Source organism: Lottia gigantea (assembly GCF_000327385.1).
Source record: "Lottia gigantea unplaced genomic scaffold LOTGIsca_53, whole genome shotgun sequence".
NCBI lineage: Eukaryota > Metazoa > Mollusca > Gastropoda > Lottiidae > Lottia > Lottia gigantea.
The window spans coordinates 435,870-460,450 of record NW_008709815.1 but is presented as its reverse complement, the minus strand read 5'-3'; the positions used below and the strand labels follow the sequence as shown (position 1 = coordinate 460,450).

General features: G+C 30.9%; 2 protein-coding genes across 2 annotated transcripts; one reads left to right on the top strand and one right to left on the bottom strand.

Annotated features, from left to right (window-relative positions):
• Nucleotides 1-4,496: 4,496 nt before the first annotated feature.
• Nucleotides 4,497-7,729, bottom strand: LOTGIDRAFT_204391 (hypothetical protein). Its single transcript, XM_009062751.1, has 6 exons — nucleotides 7,493-7,729; nucleotides 7,124-7,167; nucleotides 6,479-6,556; nucleotides 6,147-6,251; nucleotides 5,880-5,988; nucleotides 4,497-5,291 (listed from the first exon to the last, which is right to left on the bottom strand). The coding sequence occupies exons 1-6, from the start codon at nucleotides 7,682-7,684 to the stop codon at nucleotides 5,190-5,192; spliced, it is 630 nt and encodes a 209-aa protein (XP_009060999.1). The 5' UTR covers nucleotides 7,685-7,729; the 3' UTR covers nucleotides 4,497-5,189.
• A 2,808-nt stretch (nucleotides 7,730-10,537) lies between these two features.
• On the top strand, nucleotides 10,538-23,428 carry LOTGIDRAFT_234610 (hypothetical protein; the record flags this gene model as incomplete). The annotated part of the gene is made up of 7 exons (XM_009062750.1): nucleotides 10,538-10,589; nucleotides 16,966-17,001; nucleotides 18,838-18,943; nucleotides 19,338-20,340; nucleotides 22,417-22,576; nucleotides 22,892-22,948; nucleotides 23,334-23,428. 7 exons carry the CDS (start codon nucleotides 10,538-10,540, stop codon nucleotides 23,426-23,428), a joined length of 1,509 nt encoding a protein of 502 aa, XP_009060998.1.
• Between the last annotated feature and the right edge of the window lie 1,153 nt (nucleotides 23,429-24,581).

Here is a 24,581-nt window from a genome sequence, read left to right as displayed (position 1 = left end):
CATAAAACTTTAACCAGTGATTTTTGTTCCATAAAGCTGTGTCTATATAAGGTTATTTGTTGTTAAATTAAATGATCAGTGCTCTTCTGACAAGGGCTTAGTAGCAGGCATCTCAGCAAGTGATCGTATCATCGTAGAAAATTGTGTTCAGTATTCACTAACCATACCTGGTTTATCATCATTAGTAGGGGAAACCTGGTTCATTCATCCATACAGTTACATTATACTGACAAGCACTAATTGATATATTGTACAGATTAGGCTACAAAAAGTTGATTAGATTCAGTGTCTCAAAACAAAACCATCTGAAACGAATTCTGTTTTTGTTTCTTCCTATTAAGTATTGACCATTGATATCAATAATTCATGGTTGATGCTTAGGTCTATGATACAAAAATTCTAGACTAGGCTATTTTAATTTTCTTGCAGACTCAATTAAGATTTTCAGAATGTTGAGGTCGAGTTGGTATATAAACAGCCACTTTAACTGAGTAATTTTTAACTATCTAATGAGTGATTTGGTTAGTGAAGTGAATAGTTTTAAAAATATATCATCCCAATTTTATTTTTCAGTATGTTGATTATTGATTAAGTTGATAACTAGGCTAATTATTGAGTTTATAAGCTTTAAGACGATTCTGCAATTATTAAAGAATAAATTTCTATTTCACCCTTGTCATATTTGCCTGAGCAGTGATTGAGCACAAAATTGAAGACTATATTAGGTAATTTCTGTTTGTGGCAGACTTGGAATTTGTCTTCAGTTTTCAACTCAAATCACCTTTTAAATAAATTTCTGAACAAGTTTTGTTATTACCGAATCATAAGTTTATTATATAAGTTATTTTGTTTTCAAAATTTAACATTTCAGTTGAGAAGAGGAAATGATATATTGAACCTACCTGTGAATTATAGTAGACGAAAATGTTCAATCCATCCAAACTTTACCGGATATCTATTACATTAGAAAAGATTCTCCAATTTAAAAAAATAAATAAGAGTATTAGATGTTTTCCAAACCTGACAACAATAAGAGGCTATGTTAGACCCTCGTGTGAACTGTGTCAATCAGATCCCAACGAAAAACAACTCAAGCAGAATACATATTATGAGAAATATAAAGGCAAACTACAAAAACTAGCTAAGTAAGTGTAGTGAATAGAAATTTATTGAATGTTGAATAGACAAGAGTGTGATTCATGGTTTCTAAATGGGATTAGACCCTCCATTAAATTTAATAAATAAAATCGTGTGGCTTGACTAGATTTGATTATAGATTAACCTTGAACGCTTTTTAGTGAAATTCAATTTTGTCATTTCTGAAGTAGGATTTGCATATATTATATCAGTTGCAATGCATACTATTATAATAGATGTATGCATAAGATAGGGCAATACAAGTATATATCAACTCAAAGCTTGGGCGCCTAAATAGCTAAATCTTATAATCTATGCGTTTTGACCGTCTGTCTTTTGGGAAGCTTTGTATAATATATAAAACTATACATTTGTTTAATTTCTTAAATGTCTTCTTTTAGATAAAATAATGTGTTTAGTGCTTACCTAAATTTTAGTTGGTTTTATTTAAAGATGTGAACCATGCTTCATTCATGATTCAATAAGAAAAACTAGTCATTCATTTTCAATCAATATCTAAGGTAACACCCAAGTCATTGTAGTCAGAAGACAGGGAAGATTATGGACAACCATCTATGACAAACCTGTCACTATTCTGTAAATATTGTATGTTTAGTTAATATCAAATTTGATTATTTTGTCAATATGTCCTTACAATAGACTTTGAATTTATGATTGATTGCAAAATATTGGGATTTATGTCTTTGTGAGTTCATCCCTTGCTTAGACTGTTTCTGCAGAACTTCAAACTTGGGAATAATAATTTTGAATGTTGTTTCTCAAGCACTGCTCTCATTTCATTTTCCATTCCAATTTGTGATCTTCAATTATTTTTATTTCTTGATGAAATGTTTGGGATGAGTTTGAATAAGAGGATTTTTTGTCAAGTTTTGGCCAAGTTTGTGAATGGAATAGAATTTAGTTAAAAGGATCATTATGAATTTGTTAAATGAGTGATGAGATAGAAAACTCTTTTTTTTACCGTAAATTTGATGATTTTTGAGATAGTTTTGTGAAATTTAAGAAGATATTTAGACAAACATTGGGTTGAAAGTGGTTGATTGTGTTCAGACAACAAGATTGAAACTGTAATGCAGTAATAATTTACCATGGCCAATTTGAAATCAAACCAATTTAAAAGTTTTTTTTTTATTTTATTTTAAGAGATGCTCCAGAAGTCTACAATGCCAAATTAAATGAGTTAAAAGAAGAACAAGAACAAGTTATTAGAGAACATAAAAAAGATCTTAGCACTCCACCTACTGAGAAAAAATCATCTTCTGGTTCTGGTACACTGTCATGGCCACCAAAGGTAAAAACTTTTAACAAACAAGTTTACTTACAGGGGCTATATCTATTGTCACTGCCCTGCTCAAAGCCAATACAGCCATATGGAATTGTAGCAATTCAGACCATGTCAATTTCTGAACTAGCTGGAACTAGACAACAGATTAGGCAAATAAGATTCCCATCATGCTAACAAATCTTTCTTCCTTCCAAGCTGCATTTCAATGTCTGCCTTCAAATAAGACAATCAGATGTCCTAAGAAATTGAAAGTTTTCTGTTTCAGGAATTAAATGATTTAATGAAGGTTGAGTTATTAGCTGATAAATTTTCTACAGAAATAGAACAGGTGAGATTGAGAAGTAGTTTTTGAATAGAGTGGTCTGATGAAAAGTCACTGGTTTTCTTGAAGAATTCTGTGCAGCTAAGAGTGCTTTCAACTGCTTTTTTTTGTTTTTTTGGACAGTTTATTTTCAAATTGTAGCGAAATTGTAGCAAATTAATTGCTGGATAGCATAAATGACTGAATTTTTTTCAATTGCTTGAACCTAATATATTCCAATCAAATCAAATTTTCCTCTGGTAAATAATATTCTGTCTATATTTCAGATTTGGGTAGAACATTTTGTGAAGAAAGATTGTGTGTTTGCCGTTTTAAAAGTAGGACTGACGATAAATCATATACTAATATTCCTTTCAAAATTAACTTAATTTGACCAATGAACATTTGTATTGTATTAGTTTCAAGGTATCTTATTGGTCACAAACATAATCTTCAACCAATCAAACTAATTGTGTGAATGTAGTGCAACACACCCATACACTGTCAATATGCAGTAGATTGACAAGGGTATGTTTCTGTTCATGAAGTACTGTCTTAAGTTCTTCTGAAGGCTTTTTTGGCCTTGTAATATTGAACTATAATTCACTGTGTTCAATTTCAGGAACCACATGTACAGTTTGATCAGTTCTTAAAACGCTCTCAAGAATGTCCTTTGGTAAGATATGTTCATTGCTCATAAGTCTTAGATTTATATATACACAAGGAAAAGAACCATCTTAGCATAGCAAGTATTTCGTAGTAGGAAGCATATCAAATTTATTTTTCCATATATATATTTTCTGTGACTTCATTTAGTATTCTGATCTGATAAATTTATCTTAAGTCGATCTACTAACTTTTAAATTTTACGCTTACTTTATCTTAAGTCCTTTATCGAACCCTGGCTTTTGTATTTAACTTTCTGTTATGTATGGATGCAACTTGACCAAACTGAATTTAATGTGATATTGCTGATTCTTTTTAGTTTATATATCCACTACCAAGACAAGATGGCTACGAGTTTTATTTATCTCAATTTAAAGAAAAAGAAGTTTATTTTACTCCACTCATACATTATCAGGTAAATTCTGTTTACTTTTTTCCTTATCATGACTTGACAATAGCAAGGAATTGGGCTAACTCTTATGACCAGGCATTCTGTTCAAACATGTATGTGACTGATTTCTTCATAGACTTGGAATAAGTCTCAAATTGGCCACCTGGTTTTGTTAATAATTTGAACTTACATTTAATAGTTTACCTTTTTGCAGAAACATCAAGAAAATGCACCACCATGTCTTTCAATAGCTCATTTTACAGATTTTCAACAAAGTAAAGGTGAGTGAAAATGATTATCAATTTGCACATAAACCTAGTTCTGTAAACTATGAACATTTAGTTTGATATGTATCTTTTTACCTGACATTCATGGTTAAATGATAAGTTAGAATGAGAATTATAAATAATTAAATCAATCTGTATATTTAGGTATAGTTTTAATGGCAGGGATGTATGATGATCAGATATTGGTAAGTATACAACATATAATAATCACTTGTTTCTGAGAGATAGCTATACAATATTGGCTCACTGTCTGTACTCATTATTTTACATGGGGCATTTATACTAGGGTGACATGGTCTTGTTTCTCAGATATTTGAAACAAGCCCAGGGGTAGTTGCACAGATATTATAGTCAATTGGTCATATTTGATTTATCATCAAAGAATGTAATCAGATCAAGACTAGAAATACATTAAAGAATTTATTGATTTTTGAGTTCATATTAAACAAAATCGGCATATTTTTCATTTCAGACAAAACAAGAGGCTTTGAATCTGGTTCGTCAAATGAGTCAATATTATGGAAACAGAACTCCTGAAAACTTTCAATATGTTAAATTATTTAATCATCAGCCAGACAAGTTTGACTATTCTAAATTGATTAGTCAGTATAAGATGATGCAAGATATAGTAGAATCAGAGTTACCAATTTAGTTTTTATTAAAGCATGATAAATTTGTTTCTGTTTTTTTCATAAATTTATTGAACATAATTGAAAGTTATTTGTGTTTAGCAATAGATGTTAATAAACCAAGTGTAACAATATACAATGTTTTCACACTGTATGCAAAGATAGCAACCTGTGACTACTGATAAAGAGTTTTATCAGATCCACTTACTCTTGTTTCCATTGTCAGTGCAAGCCACAGTTCAAAGTGTTTTTAATTTCAATATTTCACCAAGGAATACTATTTAAACAAACCTTATTCCTCTTGCATACTTGGTCACATAAAACAAGATGAAATTAAATAACATAAGTTGCTGAACACATAAACAGAAAACAAAACATAACATCATAAGATAACAAGCTTCCATAAATGCACAAGATATCACAATTAGCGCCATGTGTACTGTTTTTACCTATCACATTTAAAGGCCTGTTATTATTGAATTAAACTATTGACTGAGTCCAATGCATTTGTTTTATGATCACTCGGGTTAGCTCGAGCTTCATATGTACAAATTGTAACCTCATGTCTTCTTGCCTGAAAGAAAAAAAGGTCTTAAATAAGAATTGCCCAATAACATTGAGAGGGATGTTAAATCGGAAACCCAGTGGCAGATTTACCACAAACAAATTGAAGTTTGCAACATTGGCGACTGACAGTTTTAGAAGTGAAACAATGACTGACTTGGCTACAAGTATTAGCAGAGTAGCAATGGCTGACTTGGCTACAAGTATTAGCAGAGTAGCAATGGCTGACTTGGCTACAAGTAATAGCAGAGTAACAAAGGCTGATTTGGCTATAAGTATTAGAGAGTAGCAATGGCTGACTTGGCTACAAGTTATAAAAGTGAAACAATGACTGACATGGCTACAAGTAATAGCAGAGTAACAATGGCTGATTTGGCTATAAGTATTAAAGAGTAGCAATGGCTGACTTGGCTACAAGTTATAGAAGTGAAACAATGACTGACATGGCTACAAGTATTAGCAGAGTAGCAATGGCTGACTTGGCTACAAGTATTAGCAGAGTAGCAATGGCTGACTTGGCTACAAGTATTAGCAGTGTAGCAATGGCTGACATGGCTACAAGTATTAGCACAGAAGCAATTGTTATGATGACACCTACCTCTGTAAAATCGCCTTTTAAACCAATATAGTAAACACAAGTAGTTTCTGCCCCATAATTACTAGGAAAATGTATTGAAAGATGTTCTACACTATTAAATCTAGCTACTCTGAAATGATGAAAAGCATACTGGTAGCTATGGATATTTGAAGTACCCTTAGCAACTATAATTAGAGATATAACCACCAATTGGCAATTAATATTCAGCAGAATTCCATATTGTAAATTGTTACATTTTAATATCTTCAAAATAATTACTGAACTTACTTTGTTGAGTATTCTAAAACGCCTTCAGGATCGGGATGTAATTCAAACTCTTGATCAGCCTCTGCACTTGAATCATCAAATGTCATCTTAGGCCGATTTTTAAACCTATCAAAAACACAAAAAGTTAAAAATGTCTCAGTGTTTTATTTCAAAATTAATGCAATGAAAAAATTTGTTTCAAAGGCCTTGAAAATTACAATATATGTGATTTATTAAGTATTTAGAATCTTGCTTTGGATTAGAATATAATATCTGATGACATTTTTAAGTTCCATATCACACTTCAATCAAATAATACACATTGAAAAGAAGAGATTAAAAATAAATCTTACAATTTCATTCTATTAGGGTGGTTTTCTCCAGGCCCAGCTATTAAGATTACTCCTTTTAATTTCACGTTGCCAGTAAAACTGAAATATAGTTAAGTTAATAGTATTAACCTCTCTCAATACTAGATACCTCGCCACATAGCTTTTGATATAGCTGTTACTTCACCCAATGTTGACATCCTAAGCTTTTAAGTTATTACTCAGAGTTAAGTGTATATGATGTTTTATTTTATTTACACTCGATGTTCATAGGGTTAATGCCACATCTAACAAAATACTTTACAATACGTAACTGAACAAAATGTTTTTCACATCATATTCAGGTGTATTAGGGAATAAGATTTTTTTGCATATATGGGCTATAAATCTTCTCAAGAAATTCAGTATGACACAGGCCTTACCATATTTGATCAAAAGAACAATTAGGCAAAATTAAGGTATCATAATCTAACAAAATATTGAGACAAGTTTCAATGAAAGCATTGGCCTAGGTCACAGAGCAATAGTTAAGCTTATTTATTATGTGAAAATTAAGTAGTAGTTCGTATGATTTTAGTTCAAAACACACACAGACTCATGCACTCAGACATAAATAGGTTGTATATGGCAATGGCACCAGTCATGAAATATTTGTGTTGTTCTACTTACGGAATATTAAATAACAACTCTTCATCAGCATCACTTTCAACATACTATAAATATAATAAAATAGACATATAATATAATAATGACAATAACTTCTTCTAGGAATAGTACACTAAAAAAATGTTTGAACATTAGAATTAGATCATCAGTGATTTTAGAATCATCATTTAAACCATGTCCCTTATCAAATAAAAATAAATAGAGAGAACCATGGTTTCCTTCATCAAAATTGTTGGAAATGATGCAATGAAATTTTATCTATCTTGAATAAGCTTTGTTATCATCCCATTTTACCTGCTACTGATAAAATAAACACAGTAGAATTTAGAAAAAAATGTCTTAAAGTGACCATTCCCCCATTTCCAATTTTACCTTTTCTTTGCTCAGTCTCTGATCCCATGGTTTAAAGACAGTTTTACCAGAGCCATCAACGGCTTCATTCAAACACTCAACATTAAAGGTATCTATTTTTGTGTAAAGACTGTACGCGGCAGCCATTTCTTCTGGTGGCAATCCATGATCGTGCTCTTTTTCACAACTATGACTATGTCCATGCCCTGACATTATGGAATTCTGGTATTTAGAGCCAATGTTCTTGGAATAATTTTGTTAAACTTTAATTTTTGTTGACATCACAGGACTGAATAAACCTCTTCATGAAAAAGACTGAAGAGCTCCACTGACACAAAATTTAGAAGAGACAAATATAAATTTTTGATGAGAAATCTATGATTGTAAAGCTTATTGCAAGTGAAAAGTTAATTTCTACTTTCTTTTGTCTGTGATAATGGAAAATCTAATATCAGTTTATTAAAAGAAGAAATTTGATTTTCATTAGTAACCTGTGAAAAACGAACGCACCAACATCACAGCACCCGCTTCCGGTATATTGCTCACATTTTAATTGGATACTTGTCACATTTTAAACCAATCAATGTCGGTATAAGAATAACCGATATAAGGAATTTTTAGACTCGAATGTCAAACATTGAAATATTAGCACTGGGTATTCCCGACTCAAAAATGTCAAAATTCCATCGACCCTTCATAATAATGGCCGGCTTAATTCTCTCGTTGTAGTTATTTTATGGAATGATTCAGAATTTTGTAGTTTAAACTGAAAACGAAAATATGATAATTTTGCAACTGCATGACCTATGCTGATATCTTTCGCCAAGAAATAGAATTTAAATGTTGGAAGTTATAATGAAGCCAACACTTAATAATCCATCAGTTATCAAAAAATGAAAATTGGGTGGTCACACAACTTTATGAAAGGTGGAATGCCTTTTTATTCAGATTTCTTTATAATACTCCAGTGCGTTATACATATATAAGGATTTTGAGAACATTTCTTTGATACCCAGACATCTCCTGTCTTCCGTCGCAGATAAAATGGGACTTAATGATAGAGGCTAAGTTTGGTATAAATCGAGGATTGGGGATGTGCACAGGTATCTGTTTCTATCAAGAGTCGACTATTGATAGAAACAGATGCCTGTTGGGATGTGGGGTGATTATCCATCTGGTCTCACGGCGAAACTTCTATTGAATGCAAACACACCGAAAATATCGAAATTTGTAATGCATAATATCATATCCTTTTGATATACAATATTATACAGTATAAATTTTAATCTTTGAATTTAACGACTTGTATCCTACTATTGTAATTCATAAAACAATTCTTTATTTTGTACGAAACCACTAGCTGGCTAGAAAAATAGGCCACTGAATCAAACATTTGGACGAAGACTTGACTCAATATTTTTCTTGGGCAATTATCTGTGAGTCAGTGGTTGTTTTGGTGTCTATTTGGAGTTTTATTGAGGATAAACCCATCCGAACATTTCGTCTCTACCAGGTGTTATATTATGTATGTGAAATTTGAGGTAAATCATCCGTTATGTTAAAAAACAAGAAAGAATTTGAAACGACTATTTAATTTTTGTTGCTTCTCCTGTGTTAGTGTTTGTTATTGTTGATGTCCGAGTGATAGACTGATAAATTTTGTTGATCCTAAAGTGGGGATTCATGTCATGATAATGTTTATGAAACCTTTTATTGTGTTATGTTGGATAGAAGACTATTACATTCTCTGAAAGATATCATCATCTTGTAACTGGATTTTTTGCTGCATCCTAATAATATGATTTATTATATCTGATATTGTACAGGCATAACTTTAAAGGGTTATTTTCCCAAAATTTTTGGCTTATTGATTTAACTGATACTAGTTCTACTAGACCTAGGATTAACATGACAAAATATTGGACCAAACGTGAAAAGAATGCAATTCTCAATGGTCATTGATGCCGTTATGAATTCATAATTTTCACTGAATCTAAAAGAATAACATAAAAGAATGTAACATCATATCAACAATGTGGCTTCTTATTCTAAAACATTTTTTTTTTTTCATTTTGGAATTCACAAAGCTTTCAATACAATGTTTTTATTACCTTTTTTATAGATATTGCACAATAGTCCTATTCATATTTAATATTTTAATCGTCAAGTAGATCTAATGTGAGTTGTAGGTATTTTACTAAAAATAGGTTGACAGTGTCGACAACATCTATTGTTCACAGCTGAGAGGTAAAAAAAACTAAGTTAGTGACGACATATAGCAGTTGATGGATGTTTCACTTACAAGTACAAATTACTCACTTGGTTAAGTTTAGAAAGACATGATATGTTTCAGGTATTTTAGTCATGAAAATGGACACATTAACATCTCTATCGATTTTGGTAACAGTCAAGTTTTTTTTTTTAGAATTTAGTATACATGGATTTATTGTTCTTTTCAACTTTTTAGTGATTTATTGAACTATTGAACTGTGCTGTCAATGTTATCTGAGGTCGAATTAGAATTTGGTTGGTCCAATATTTGACTTTTGTCTTTATATTGTAATCAATAGGCTTTCGTGTGACAGTGTGTAAACCTTAGAGGTAGTGGACTAACTAGTTAAGTTTATTTGAACTTTAAGGACTCTGAAAGATTTGTCAATGTGGAATTATTGTCTTTAATTCTAAAATTTCATCAAATTATAGTTTAAATTTCTACATGGCATGCGTATCGCAAAAATATTTTTACTTGTTTCAATTTTATGAAAATGAAGTTTTTCTCTAAAAGAATGTTATTCATACAAAGTTTTTTCTTGAGTTTATTTAGATTTATTCTATGAATATAATATCTTTTTATCAGTTTCAAGTATACTGTGATATCTTTATTACCCTATTTATAACAGTGCAGGAAACCAAAATTTTCTTATCAAAATTCGGCCAGTCAGCACAATTTGTGATTTATTAATCTGTAATTTGGATTATCTGTTTTTTATAGGATTAATAATACAATGGGATTATAGGATAACAAGTTGTTAAACCCAGTACTTAAGGGAGATTGAGAGATTTAAGATGGATAGAGGATTAAAGAGTAATATGGAACCTGATGAGATCACCATTGTGGGTAAGTAACCTTATTATATTTTCACTTTCTCATATTTTGCTTTCTGTGCGAATTTATAAATATAAGCTTAGCTGTTCAGCTTAGCTCTCATACTTGCCATACCATTATTATTAAATGGATCCCTTCAGATTTCTGTTTTGGAGACCAAATAATATCCTAGGGATGAATAAAAACATTTGGAATATTTTTGTTTCATAAACATCTGTCTGAGATTAAGATTTGGAGCTGGCTGCTTTCATTACACGGAAACAGAGAATATTTGTTTTAATAAAAAAAAGTCCATCATCAAATTTTCTACGGTCTTTTACAAGGAAAGCCTTTGCCATTGAACATCTCCTTTACAGTGTTGTGGATAAAAGTAAAAATGACTTCTCTGGTACTAACTATTGTTTTCATGTTGAACTTGTTTCAGTGTTATTGAAAGCATTAATATGACCATCCTGTCTACACTACATTACCTGATTAACAGTACTATAATGTGATATACTATTATGGGTGTATCATTAATTATACTAATTACTTAGTATCATGACTGTTTTATAGGTTTCAATACTGATGTCCACAGGGCTATATGGGTATAAGGGGTTGAAAAACGACATGGGGCTAACTTTTGGAGGCACTGGCACTAGAATTTTTCTTATGTTGATCAAACCCACAGTGCATAATCACTAAGCAGGTGACAATACAACTCACTGCCAACTGAGATGTTCTGAATGTGAACACGATGGTGAATATCTTGTATAATTTGAATGCTACAATCACAAAAATGTATTTTAAATCGATCTAGACCTCTTTAACATAAGTGTACCAACTGTTGACAATACCTTCCTATTTACATTTTGATAAGAAAAAGGAAGAATCCTATTGTTTTTTAAATGATGTCTATCAAGTAAGATTCTGTGACAATATAAGTCACATAAATCTCATATTTGTTAACAGACTTGGTGAATTAGTTTATTTCATCATAGCTGTACATTCCCGGACAAATTTTTTCGGACTTGCTGATCAATAATATTTAAGATCTCATAGCGTGACACTCTTAGTAACAACAACATTTTATGTTCTGTTTTTATGTTTCTATGTCACTCTACAATTGATATATTGAGCATTATTTTAACACTGAGAATTTTGTTGATATTGTTAATGATATTTTCATATATAAATCAGTATACAATAAAATGTAGAAGATGAGTAGATATGACAGTAGCTAATGATATAATCAATAGTCTAATATAATTATTATATACTGTTATATAGTCTAACAGACAGTCAATGTCAGTTTTGACATATTCAGTATTTGACATTTATTCAACTTGGCATTGACTAGACAATTATCAACTGTTACATCCATGGTGCATTTTAGGTTATACTTGTTTCCTGTATAACAACATCCTTGTCAAATATCACGTCATGTTAATAAATGTTTTCCCATGAAGTGAAAATTATTGAATTAGTCAATTTAACCATCTACTTTTGGCCAATGCCATGCTATAGCACATTGGACGATTAATGTACATAATAAAGAGTAGCAATAAATTGTTCAAAGTAGAGGAAGTCAGTGTACAACAAAACATGAAATCTGAACGTCAAACTGAGCATGAGAATGTGAAAGAGGCTACAGTTTTGTCTGTATTTGATGCACACTATTATTTTTTTTATTAGGGAGTGAGAGCCAACACTGGGCCAACTCTCGAAAGCATTGGTACAGGGATCCAAATTTTTCTTACCTTGAGGATTTGAACCCACAGCACCTAATCGACTAGCAGAAGTCAATCAAACTCACTACCGACTGAGCCAGTTGAAATTAGGAGGCACTGGCACAGGCATAAAGCACTGTAAACTAATGTTAAAGTTGGAATGTTAGAATGGAAATTCATTGTACTTATTACAAGGACCTTGTGTTAGTTACACTAAGAGTGTGTGTAAAAAAATGTCACCTGTACTCTTACTTTTAACAGAACTTGACTGCCATGGAATTTAAAGATGAACAGCAATTTGATGTCTTGAGTAGGATTTGATATCACAACTATGTGTTATAATCTATTGTAGAAGTTTTTATTTGCTAGAGATTTGTCAGTTCAAAGAATTCGACCATCTCAAGTAAGATGAAATGGCTAATCTGGCTTAAGAATGTGTCAACTGATACAGAAATATTTTTTCGTTATTTTCGACACAACAGGTCCATTTAAATGTCATTATGTTCTTTAAACTTTTTGTTTCTACTCAGTTTGTAAGCTTTTAGTGAAAGTTGCCGACTTGTTTGAATACAAATGAGTTTGTTGCACTTGTTTTGAAATTGACCCTTGTGAACAAATTTACTATGTGTCAAATTTAGAATTATTTTTGCATGACTGACTTAATTGCCAATTTTGAGTGCTGCAGCTGAATTTTTCTTAAGATGAATCTCATTTGTTTGAGTTATCTTGAAGGTCCTAATGTGAGTGCACAACTCTGCTTTCAGTACTCAGTACTCACTATTTTATGCATGCCATAGAATTTGATGCTAAGAAAACTGAAATAAGTGCTTTCAGTAATAAACACACACAAATTTCTAATCTACATTTTATGTCAAGTGAAAAAAGGTCGCCATGTTTGGGAGAGGTATTGAAAACCTGAGAAACAGTCAGTGTGTGTTCAGTCTAGTTTTCCTACTTGCATCAAATAAAAAACACAGTAAACAAACACTGTCAACCTTGACAACCTCCTTACTATAGTCTTTATTATACAGTAGTTGGCCCATGTTTCTCAATTTTCAATAAAGTATATTTCCTTGTTGTCAATCACAAAACCTTTGAAATTATGAAATTTTTTTACAGAAATCTGAATTAAGTTCTACCTGGTGGTAGAAATATTTGAGTGACACTATCCCTTAAAAATCACCTACTGAATTAAGCTGAGAATAGACATGGTTCGGTGCAGGATTATTAATACAGAAGAAAATACTAGAACCAAATTGTGTCCGTATCTGTACTCGTTGTCGTGTATTCACTTCTAATTTCTTCTGTATCTGGCAGCATATCTCGTCTATTCACGGCTTTAAACTCTTAGATAAATCGAAATATATCAAAGTAAGCTTGTTGTATGGAATGTTTAATTAAATATTGATGCAGGTATGTTATAGTAAAATTCATTAATTATAACTGTAAACCACCAGGTTAATTTCCTCTACCTGTGATCTAAAGTTTTATTGAATATTAAGTAAGTTACTTGTTCAAGTATTGTTATATGCTTTGTTGAACTTGTATTGACCTATAACTGACCATACATAGATAATATAAATATATTAGGCTATCAACATTTTAAAGGGAAGGTCTAGACAAATTCATGAGGAATCCTGATGAGGATTTTATATCCACAACATGTTGACACAGGAGAAAAACTCTAGTTTGTATCAGTTGGGTATTATATCATATTTGATACTTGAGTTCTGAAATGTCTGAAAAACTAGATATGTTTAGGCTTAGAACACTTAAGTATGGATGTTCCATTTCGATTATTTACCAGTATTTTTTTATACACGCGTAAAATTTAATTTATCACTGAAAACCGGATTTTCAACTCCAAATGTTTCATGTTTGTTTATAACAAAGTTAATTACTTATCACAGAAGGCAATCTTTATTGTAAGTGACATTTGTCTTCTTAAAAATGACATTTGAACAAAAACATCCTTGTTCTGAAGAGTTTCTGTTACATTATCACAGAATTTCAATATTTTTTAAGGTTTTTGTTGTTTTCAAACTGAGTTATATTTCACAGATCCTGCTTTATGACAGTCATAACAAGAGATTTTACTGGAAGATACTCTCCTCCAGTACTTTCATAAGGTTATCCTCTACTTGAATAGAAAATAATTTTTTGATTATCCAGTCCTTAACCATTCTACATTATGGCGGAGTCTTGAAAAGGGCGAGTCACCAATGTAATTTTCAAAAATGGATATGTATTGAAACACATCGTTTAGAAGACTAATAGTTTGATGATAAGGTGAACACTTTTATTAATATGTTTAGCGGAACGATTCCTGTTCCCGAGACCAAAGTACAATTTACCACCAAAAATGGTAAACCATAACCTTTAAAGGAGCACTACAAAACTTTCGCTAACATGCAGCCATTTAAGACCTATTTCACTCGATATATATAGATTAGGCAACATATGAGTGAAACTGCAGGGTCAGTTAAGGTATAAGAATAATAGCTATTGTTTGTTAAAGCCTTTGTTTGATATAGGTAATGTATAACAATAGACACTACAGAAGAAATATGATTGTGACCTACATGTCAAATAAATAGGTGTCTCATATAGACTCTAGTTATTTAATTCAATTATTCTGGCCTATCTTATAGTCAGGTTATATAATTTATAAGGTGTTTGACTGACCAAATTTTGATACAGGGTTAGGACTATGATAGTGATTCTGGCCAAAGTATGAACTAAGTTGTAAATTATAATTTTATGGATAACAATATCTTACAACATTTTAAAAACGATTTCTCTTATTTATAAATCTTTCACTTAAGTCATGAAAAATCAATATAGATCTTCGCAATGTTGAGCTATTACGAACTTCGGCCTTATACATTGACTGCAATAGCCATCTTTTTTGTGTCACAGAATGCAGCAATTTGATTGGATTGTAAACCAGCAAATACCAGTCAATCATAGCCCTTGACAGACAGAATGTAAACATTTTGTCTAACTAACTCTTTACAGTTTAGGACTCTGATTGGCTGTATTCGCTCATGTACAATCCAACCAAATTGCTGCATTTATAAACTTTTGTGATACTAGAAAGGTTGGTATTGCAGTCAAGGTATAGGACGAAGTTCGTTGTAGCCTGGCAACGTTGGTAGCCAGTTGGTGTTCTGTGACAAAATTGGAAATATTGTAAAAGCAGAAAATTAAATGAGGGGCTACTGTGTTATAAAAGCAGACAGCTGAAGACACGTTAAATTTTAAGATCTAGGAGATCTTCAATATGAAATTAGGTCTGTGTTGATTTAGATGAGTAGTTTTGTTTTGATTGTAAAAAAAGAACTTAAAGCAAGTATAGCTGATGTATTGATAACAGGACATCACTGCAACAACCTGTAAAGATAAAGATCAATATTTTGGGGTTGTTGCCTTGTCGGTGAGATTTTTACTAGATTGTTTCAAAAGGAAAGATCTGCATCAAGACTTTAAATTGATCTCAACATGTTTACTTAAAGTTTGATGTCTGATCAAGAATGAAAATCGAAAATAAAACATCGAGAGATTTGAGAGCCAAATTATCCTGTAGCCAACATTTTTCCCATTTTCTTGAATTTTAAGGCTTAAAACAGTGTTTATATAAAACTAACATTCCTGTTGTCTAGAGTAGGTTATAGCCTCAGGGGATTGTTTAAATGGTGTACTGTCATGGTGGTAGCAGTTTTCACTTTAGCTAATGATATATATGCCTACTTGAACACATTATGATGTTTATAGATTGACTGTGTATAAACTAAAGACCTATATATTACCTACAAATTATGCATGATAACAGATTTATCAAGTGATGTATTCCTTGAATTTCATGATTTTGATAGTTGATAGATAGAACTTATGTCTCCAAATATTTCTCCAAATAAGGGTAGTAGGTTCAAATGGGCAGAAATTTTAACATTAATCAACTTAAATAGTGGCTTGTGTAACAAGAACTGAAATACTCAATAAATATCAACTGGTTGTGTATTATTTTCCTATGCCACTTCATTTTCAATCTGTTAAAGTGAATACTCGAGGAGCACTATTCATTTAAATACTTATCTTCCAAGTGGAGCAGTTGAATACAATATTGAAATTGTCTCTAAAATGAAAATCACAAGAAAATGAAAACATACATGTCATGCAAATGTATTGAAATTAACCCTTCTTAATGGGAAAAAATAGATGCAGTAAGGCATTAACCTCAGTTAACCTTTACATATAAATCCCTAAATTGCTGTGACCCTGTTCAACCCGAAATGTTAACAAGTAAAACTGCTATCCTACTGTGCATTTCATTTTAAGAGGTGATCATGAACTAGTATTGATCTTCTGATCACAGTGGGAAACATTGGTTGTATCATCCATGACCTTAATTGACACCAGAAGAGCACAACTGGTTTTCTGCACTTTCCATCAATCATTATTTATTGCATTATTTTTTGGAGAAGGCTTGCCTCAGAAACATTCAGCATATTTGACTTTTGCATGCCCAGATAAAATAAATCAGGCTGCAGTACTCAAGTAGAGCTGTCAGAATGAAACTTCCAGCATTAAATTGTCTTAAATTGCCTTGTATCTTCATATTTGATAACCAAATGCAAAAATAACTGTTTATTAATTAAAAATAATTTTGTTTATTTCAGTTCATGGTGCCAGAGGTTTACAGGGGAAAAAACCTGGTGAGTATTTATTTATTTTTAATTTTTAATGTTTTTTTTATTTATTTATTTATTTTTAATTTTATTTATTTATTCATTTATAATTTTCATTTATTTATAAATTTTCATTTATTTATTTATTTATTTATTTATTTATTTATTTATTTATTTATTTATTTATTTATTTATTTATTTATTTATTTATTTATTTATTTTAATTTCTTTCTTTCTTTCCACCACGTTTCAGTATGTTAATGTCATCTCCATATTTTCTTATATTTATTTTTAGAGTAATCTTCAAAGGGTTTAACAGATGATTGATTTTTCATACATAAATAAGTAGATAACTAGGGTTATTAACAGATAGGTCAAATAACTTTAAAGCATTATGCTTATTGTATTCTAATGGAGCTTTTCATATATAGAAATCTAGGGTTAAATATGATTTATAGCAATGTAATAAAAATTGAAACAAATAAAGTTTAGAGTGTCAAATTGTTCATGAAAATTTCAATAAGCTCATATAGCTCACCAGTCATCCTGAGCCTTCTTTAGATTGAACAGTTGGTGACCAGAGTGGTCCTGAAATCCTCAAAATTATTTAGAATTAGTCATGAATTTTTATGAAGAGAAAGGTGTACTGGAAGTTTAAATATTGACATATTATGATCCTTTTATCTGAACTGACACTCATGAAACACTGATAGTAAGTGAACTGTCTAGCTAAATAGCCAATTAATGTCATAGATTACATTTCAACTCTTCTCACATCATTGCATTTTACTAGCCTTTTGATTTATCTCAATATATGATCTGATCATAAGGAAATATTTTATTGAGTTTACTCTGTGCATTGAAACATCTTTAAAGTTAAATTATAACAGAACATTCAGATATAGCGTTTATCAATTGGTTTCTAAGCATTGGTACCTAATATACTTTTAATTTTCAGTCAGGTATCTGTGGTTCTCGCAATTCCACTAAAACTAAGCGTTTTATGAAATCACTGTCACAAAATCTGCTAATAATATAAAAATGCCCTTGTAATTTTGACATCATGATTTACTGTTTGCTGCGTTCTGAATATCGCTTTTCCTTAGTATTATGTACATGTTTTTTCTCCTTGTGATTCATTGAAGAATATTACAAAAATATTTTACCACACATACTTTATGTACCTTTCATTAAACAGGGTGTGTCTATTATTTTGATTGATGTGAATGTCCAATAAGACACTGACTATATAAGCTTGACCCTAAAATATACTTAGATACAGTTTTTATAACTCATTTGTATATTGTAGACAGGCATAAGGAAAAGATGAGATTTTTTTATTTATATGACTTGCAATAACTCATTTTTTGAAGGTTAAAAATCTATTGTCTCTGTCATATATGAATTATGATGATCAATCAATTAGGAAATTAGCTCATTCATTGTCTTTACTTTTAAAGAAAAAAATAAAGAAACATCAATATTTTCTTAAGAGTTTAAACTTTTCAGTTCTTTTGTTTCTTATCTGCCAGCTAGTTTTGGGTCAAACTCATTATTGTGGATCTTTTCCATCATAAAGAATTCCCATCGTTTACTCAAATTAAACTACATTTAGATTCAATTCACACATTGGCAGTAGCCATTTTTATTTTTTGAATTTTCAAATAGCAGAGGGTCTTTAAAGGTTGTAACATGTGGCCTCAGTTACCAGAGAAAACAAGGTTATCCTATGCCAGATAAAACCGTTGAAATAGCTTCACATGCTTAGCCAGCCCTCCTCCCCAACTAAGTTCGCAACAAATCTGAGAATCACAACCGTTCATAAAGAAAATTATTTAGAAATAATATTTTTGTACATTACAGGTCGTCACAAGTATTCTGTTATATTTGGTGTAGGTGGTAAGAAATATAGAACTAGTGTAGTTAAAGATTCCTCTGCAGCACCAGATTGGAATGAAGAGAGTACAGTGTAAGTGAATTTCCAAGGTTTTTGATTTTAAAAATCTCAATTTGGACAACTTTTCCAAAGGAACTCTTCACTTTTCCAAAGGAACTTTTCTTTTATTATTGAACTTTATTGGTGTGTAAACCTAATAACCTATATGCAATCTCTGAAAGGGATTGATAAACCCAGTCACAAAGTGCCATCAAGTGTAATAACTCCTCTGATCACAGAAATTCTTAAACAATAGTGGCAGTTAATCATCCATGGATGAATAATTTCACTTTGACGATTGCAATATTTTTATTGTATATTTTTACCACATTTTAAGGATGTACCTGTACCTTTATTTTAAAGGATTTTACCTACTTTTATTTAGCATTTTCAAAATATGGAATTCTGTTTTTCTTTATATTTTTAGTAAAGTTGGTCATGCCACTGATCAAGTATTTTTTACTGTTATGGAGAAAGATGATGTTCTAGGTCAAGTTGTTATACCAGCTTTATCCTTACAAACAGTAAAAGGACAAGTGAAAAAAGTTGCCCTTAAACCTCATAAGAAATGTATGAACCCTCGTGGAGAACTTATTTATCAGTGTTATATTTCTAAACAAAGACAAGCTTCAATGGCACCCATCATCAAAGGCAGCACTCTGTCAACTCCCAGATCTGTCAACTCTGGACCTCAGTTAACTGGTTTCGCCAGATTGAAGAGCACATTAACTCCATCACCCAATTCAAACTCAAATAAACGAGAAAATCGTAGTTCATTAGCTAATTTCAATAAGAAATTATCACGCTCCATCCACAATATTTTTAGTTTTGCTAAAACTGATGAAAATGAAGATGAGGACAAGCCTAGTCCGAATTCTTTTTCCAAATTTACATCGAAATTCCGCAGCACAAATAATCTGGATGAATTTCATCAAGCTCAAGCCCCAGTTATTACTAATGTTATACCTAATATAGGAACTATTAAAGGTGGTACAAGGATTATAATTGAGGGACGTAATTTAGGTCTAGGTAAATCAGATATCGTAGAGTTATTGGTTTGTGGTAGTGATCTATTAGATAGTGTGGAATATGAATCAGCCAATAGTATAGTGTGTACAACGAAAGAATGTGAAGCAGGAAAGGGAGATATTTGGTACGAAACTGTATCCGGTGGACAAACTGTGGTTAAAAACTTCTTTACATTCGTTAATACGTCGGCTCTGAAGTCAACTGTGCCTGTACCTGTGACATTAAAGATTTCTGATTCGTCATCAGAAATAGGAGCTGATGATGTTGATGGTCCTCATAATACATCATATACTACAGATTCTGACTTATCTTTATCAGTTCCCCCAACACCACCTCCAGAAAGTAAAGAATCTGCTCCTAAAGCTAGCCCACGTACTCCTAAAGCTCAGAAGAAATTAGATGTAAGTAATCCATCTATTATAATCATAAATTATTACACTGGATGTCATTATGCATTATAAGTTATATATTGAAAGGATTGTAATGAGATTTTCTAAAATGTTTAGGTGTATTGGGGAACAGGTGACATCTGACTGAAAATTTGAATGATACTATTGATGCTATCAGTGTCTGGGATACAAAATTTTGTAGAAAACCTCTTTACAATCTCTTTAAGCAATCACAAATAATACATAATTATTTATTGCACAATCCACGATTTATATTGTCTACTTGTATATATTATACTTAATAGTGCACTTTTCATCGTTATATAAGATATGTATATAAATTGCTTTGATGGTAATAACTAATGTCTAGAATATCCAGATAAAACAGATGTTTTCAGTCAATACTTATACAAGCTAAGTTAAGCTTATGTAATGTCATGCTCATTGTCATGCTATGCTGCATAGAATATCGCTTTACATCATTTAAGTTTCATAAATTCATAAACAGTCCAAAAAGGAATCTATTCTGCTTTTCAAGAGTTTTCAATTTCTATATATTCTCAACTTTTCTAGCAAATAAATGAGGGTAGCCGATGGTCAATAGTGAAAAAATATATGGTATTTTTCATTTCATTTCATAGCTCTCTTAGATGCAATGCTCTTATTAACAGCTTCTTAGTGGTAGATCTTTTGGCCTATTAATATCAAGGTTCTTTGGTTTGGTACAAGTAAAAAATGAAAACTTAATTTATTTTATTTCAGAGATAGTCAAATTAGTACCTATAGTACTATTGCTTTAATTTTCAATGTTACTACTTTAAAGGTACTTTGAATATGTTTCCAAGTGTTCATTACTTTTATTTTGTGATGCTGGTCATAGAACATGGAAACAGTTTATCTTGGGACTAAAAGCCAGGTTTAGCATGAAAAAAGAAAATTGGGGGCTGGTGAAAAAACAAACAGCTAGCAAATGATGGTACCAAATGAAATTTTACCCCTTTTAATGGATATTGCTGTCTTCATTATATTCCTAAGTTTTACATGAATATTGATGTAACTGTTATTTGTTAGTTTTTAAGATTGGTTGTGAATATTTGATGGATATATTAATTATTTATGAATAGAGGGAATTGTGTTATCATTTCATCTTTTTAAACATTTTTGTTTTCAGTTATTTTCACATTGATTACAAACTAGTCCATAATCTAGGCAGCTAATATTTTGAGTATTTTTTCTTTAAATTGATTTTTCTTAGTAAAATTAAGATTGGTAAATTTTTAAAGAACTTGACTTGCAGTTTTATCTTCAAAAAGCCAAAATTATGAAACAATGCTATATATATTTAATATATATGTAAGAGTTATTATTAGATTCCAAGGTAGTTGATAATTTAACTGAAATATTAACTTAACATATTCCAAGGTCCTAAAAAACTAACTTTACATTTAATTGATTTATTTTAATCTACCCAAATTGTCTATTAACCACCCCCTTCCAACTGACTTCTGGTGCAGGATTTTGATTAAAACAATATTTTGTGCGTGTAGGCAGCACCTTTGAAATTTAGATGTAACTTATTACATCTTGTTACATTATTTGTTTGAAGATCTTTAAGAAGTACTAAATGTTTGTCTTATAACCTGATAAGAGGGTAATTACAGTGGCCCATATCACTTTTCAGAATTCAAATCTGACCTTTGGCTCTGTAGCAATTTTTAAGAAACTATAGATGTCATCAATGATGATATGAAGCTGCAGATTAAGCTGTGGCAATTACCTTACAAATGACCACAATCTAAGCTATATGTTTTTTTTCATAAATTGTAGTCCTTTCAGTAATTCTGAAAAGAGTTATGGATAGATCAAGTTGAGCTGGATCAGGTAGTTCAGCAAATGATTGAGATTGATATTTTGTAGATCTTTAGGTTTTTGTTGGGAAATAAGATTTACTTTTGTTTTTAAAATGCACAATTGTTTTTCCTTGTTATTGTACATGTTGGACTAAATGTCTTATGGTCACTTCAGATAACAAAAAAAGGAAATAAAAGAAAAGAACACAATAAATGAATTAAGATTGTTTTCTTTCAGTTACCTTCAGACCAGAAGTCAAAAACTTTAGGACGTATATCCAGTAATGATAATATAGAAGGAAGATATAAAAAGAATTTTATGAAACATGTCCGTCGTGCAAGTGAGTCTATTGTGGCCGAACAGGAAGGTCTCAAAAGAGAAGACGTAGATAGACATAGTAAGTCTTCTTTTTGTCTGTGTATTTATTTCTTAGAAACTCATAATATATAAACAGTCATAGAATAAGACAGGCTGGACCGCAATCCATTTTCTATCCCATAATAGTTGGCATTATTACTAGGGGTAAGCAGGGTAACTCTCTTTAGTGGTATTTCACTTTGGCCAACCGCACAACAAAGTGATGTCAGGTGTCTTGAAAAACAGCCTTTGTAAGAGTATGGTATGTAATTTAAATTAGGTTCTAAGCAATAATTAATGTTCTGTGGATACAGTATCTGCTGAAACTTTACATTTTCTGATTCTCAATTTACAGGTATAACAAAGAAAGAACTACAAGCAGAAGTCATTAGATTATATAATGAAAATCAAAGTAAGTACCAATAGTTGTCAAATCTATTTAAATATCTGTTAATTTAATTCAATAGTAAAATATTTTTACTGTTAAAATAGTGCTCAATACAACAATTGTAAAGCAATATAGATATACTGAAGATCGCATGGCGTGAAACTTTAAGTAACAACATGTCTTTTATAGGTTCTGTTTTGATACTTCTATTTCTCTCTGTTACATTTATATAGATTTTCAATTGTTACATTTTTTTTCATATTTTAGATAAATGAATTTCTATCTGAAAAGCAATTTGCTATTTTTATTTTATTTAAATATCCACATGCAATTAGCATAAGCTGTTCTTATTTTAATCAATGTGAAAATTGAATTATATTGTACATGAAGATATTTATTTAAATTTCAGGTCTAAAGAATGATAATGCTGATATGAAAGGCTATATAGACAGACTAATAGCTAAAGTTATTCAACATTGTCCAGATGCATTGGAAACAGTTTAATACAGAATTTAGCTATAGAAATTATTCTATTATCATTTGCCTGTAAATGATTCTATATAATCATGGGCTCAATTTAATATAATCATATAAGGAATATTTATCAGTATGCAGAATACAAAAGAATATTCCAGGGTAAAAAAGTGACATTGAAATGGGCATACCCAGAAATGTGTTTTTAATATATATATTAGACCTAACACAGTGCAGAATCTCCGAATTATGATATTGAAATAGCACCATCAAGTAACATTTAAACCATTATTTTATGTTAAGCCTAATGATATTTTAAGTTGATCAGGCTCCATGGCTTTCAAAATAATAAAAAATTAAGAATTTGTGATCTTGCATTGTCACCAAATGCCGAAATGGCCTATTTATTATCCTTAGACTGTGGAAGTTATATGACATTTTGTGTCAAATAGAAATTTAAATTATTTGATTTAAAGCATCCCATTGCAGAGCCTGATCCTGAGGTTAATTTATTTAAAGCATCCCATTGCAGAGCCTTATCCTGAGGTTATTTTATTTAATGCATCCCATTGCAGAGCCTGATCCTGAGGTTATTTTATTTAAAGCATCCCATTGCAGAGCCTGATCCTGAGGTTATTTTATTTAAAGCATCCCATTGCAGAGCCTGATCCTGAGGTTATTTTATTTAAAGCATCCCATTGCAGAGTCTTATCCTGAGGTTATTTTATTTAAAGCATCCCCATCACAGATCCTGTGTTTTAGTATGCCAGTATCAATTATAACATACACATTACAGTATACACCATTTACACTAGCACCCATTGTTTATACACTACAACTTTTAGATACTTGTTTATATAGTGCACTTTAAACACATTGTTAATTCTCACATGTATGAGAAAGATTGTTATTTAAATGCTAAATGTTAAATGTACTAAGTTTCATCCGCATTATACACACATACAAGGTTGTGATTATTTTTCCGTCTTAAGTTAAAATGCATTTTAAGCTTTTTAGATCTGAAGTTATTTCTTGTCCATTTTTTTTAATTTATCCTTTTTTTCCAATGCAAATATTTTTTTTTATTCCACTGTTATTTAGAAAGCCTTGATAGACCATTTGATAAACTCAGTCACTGTGGTTATTGTCATTATTTTTTTCACTATTTTCATAGTGTCATGAT

Excerpts from the sequence above, each read along its gene's own strand:
- LOTGIDRAFT_204391 (XM_009062751.1), bottom strand. The coding sequence starts at position 7,684 with ATGTCAGGGCATGGACATAGTCATAGTTGTGAAAAAGAGCACGATCAT. Across the intron at positions 7,168-7,492 it reads AGAGACTGAGCAAAGAAAAG|TATGTTGAAAGTGATGCTGA; the intron begins GTAAAATTGGAA and ends TTATATTTATAG. Across the intron at positions 6,557-7,123 it reads GAGTTGTTATTTAATATTCC|TTTTACTGGCAACGTGAAAT; the intron begins GTAAGTAGAACA and ends ACTATATTTCAG.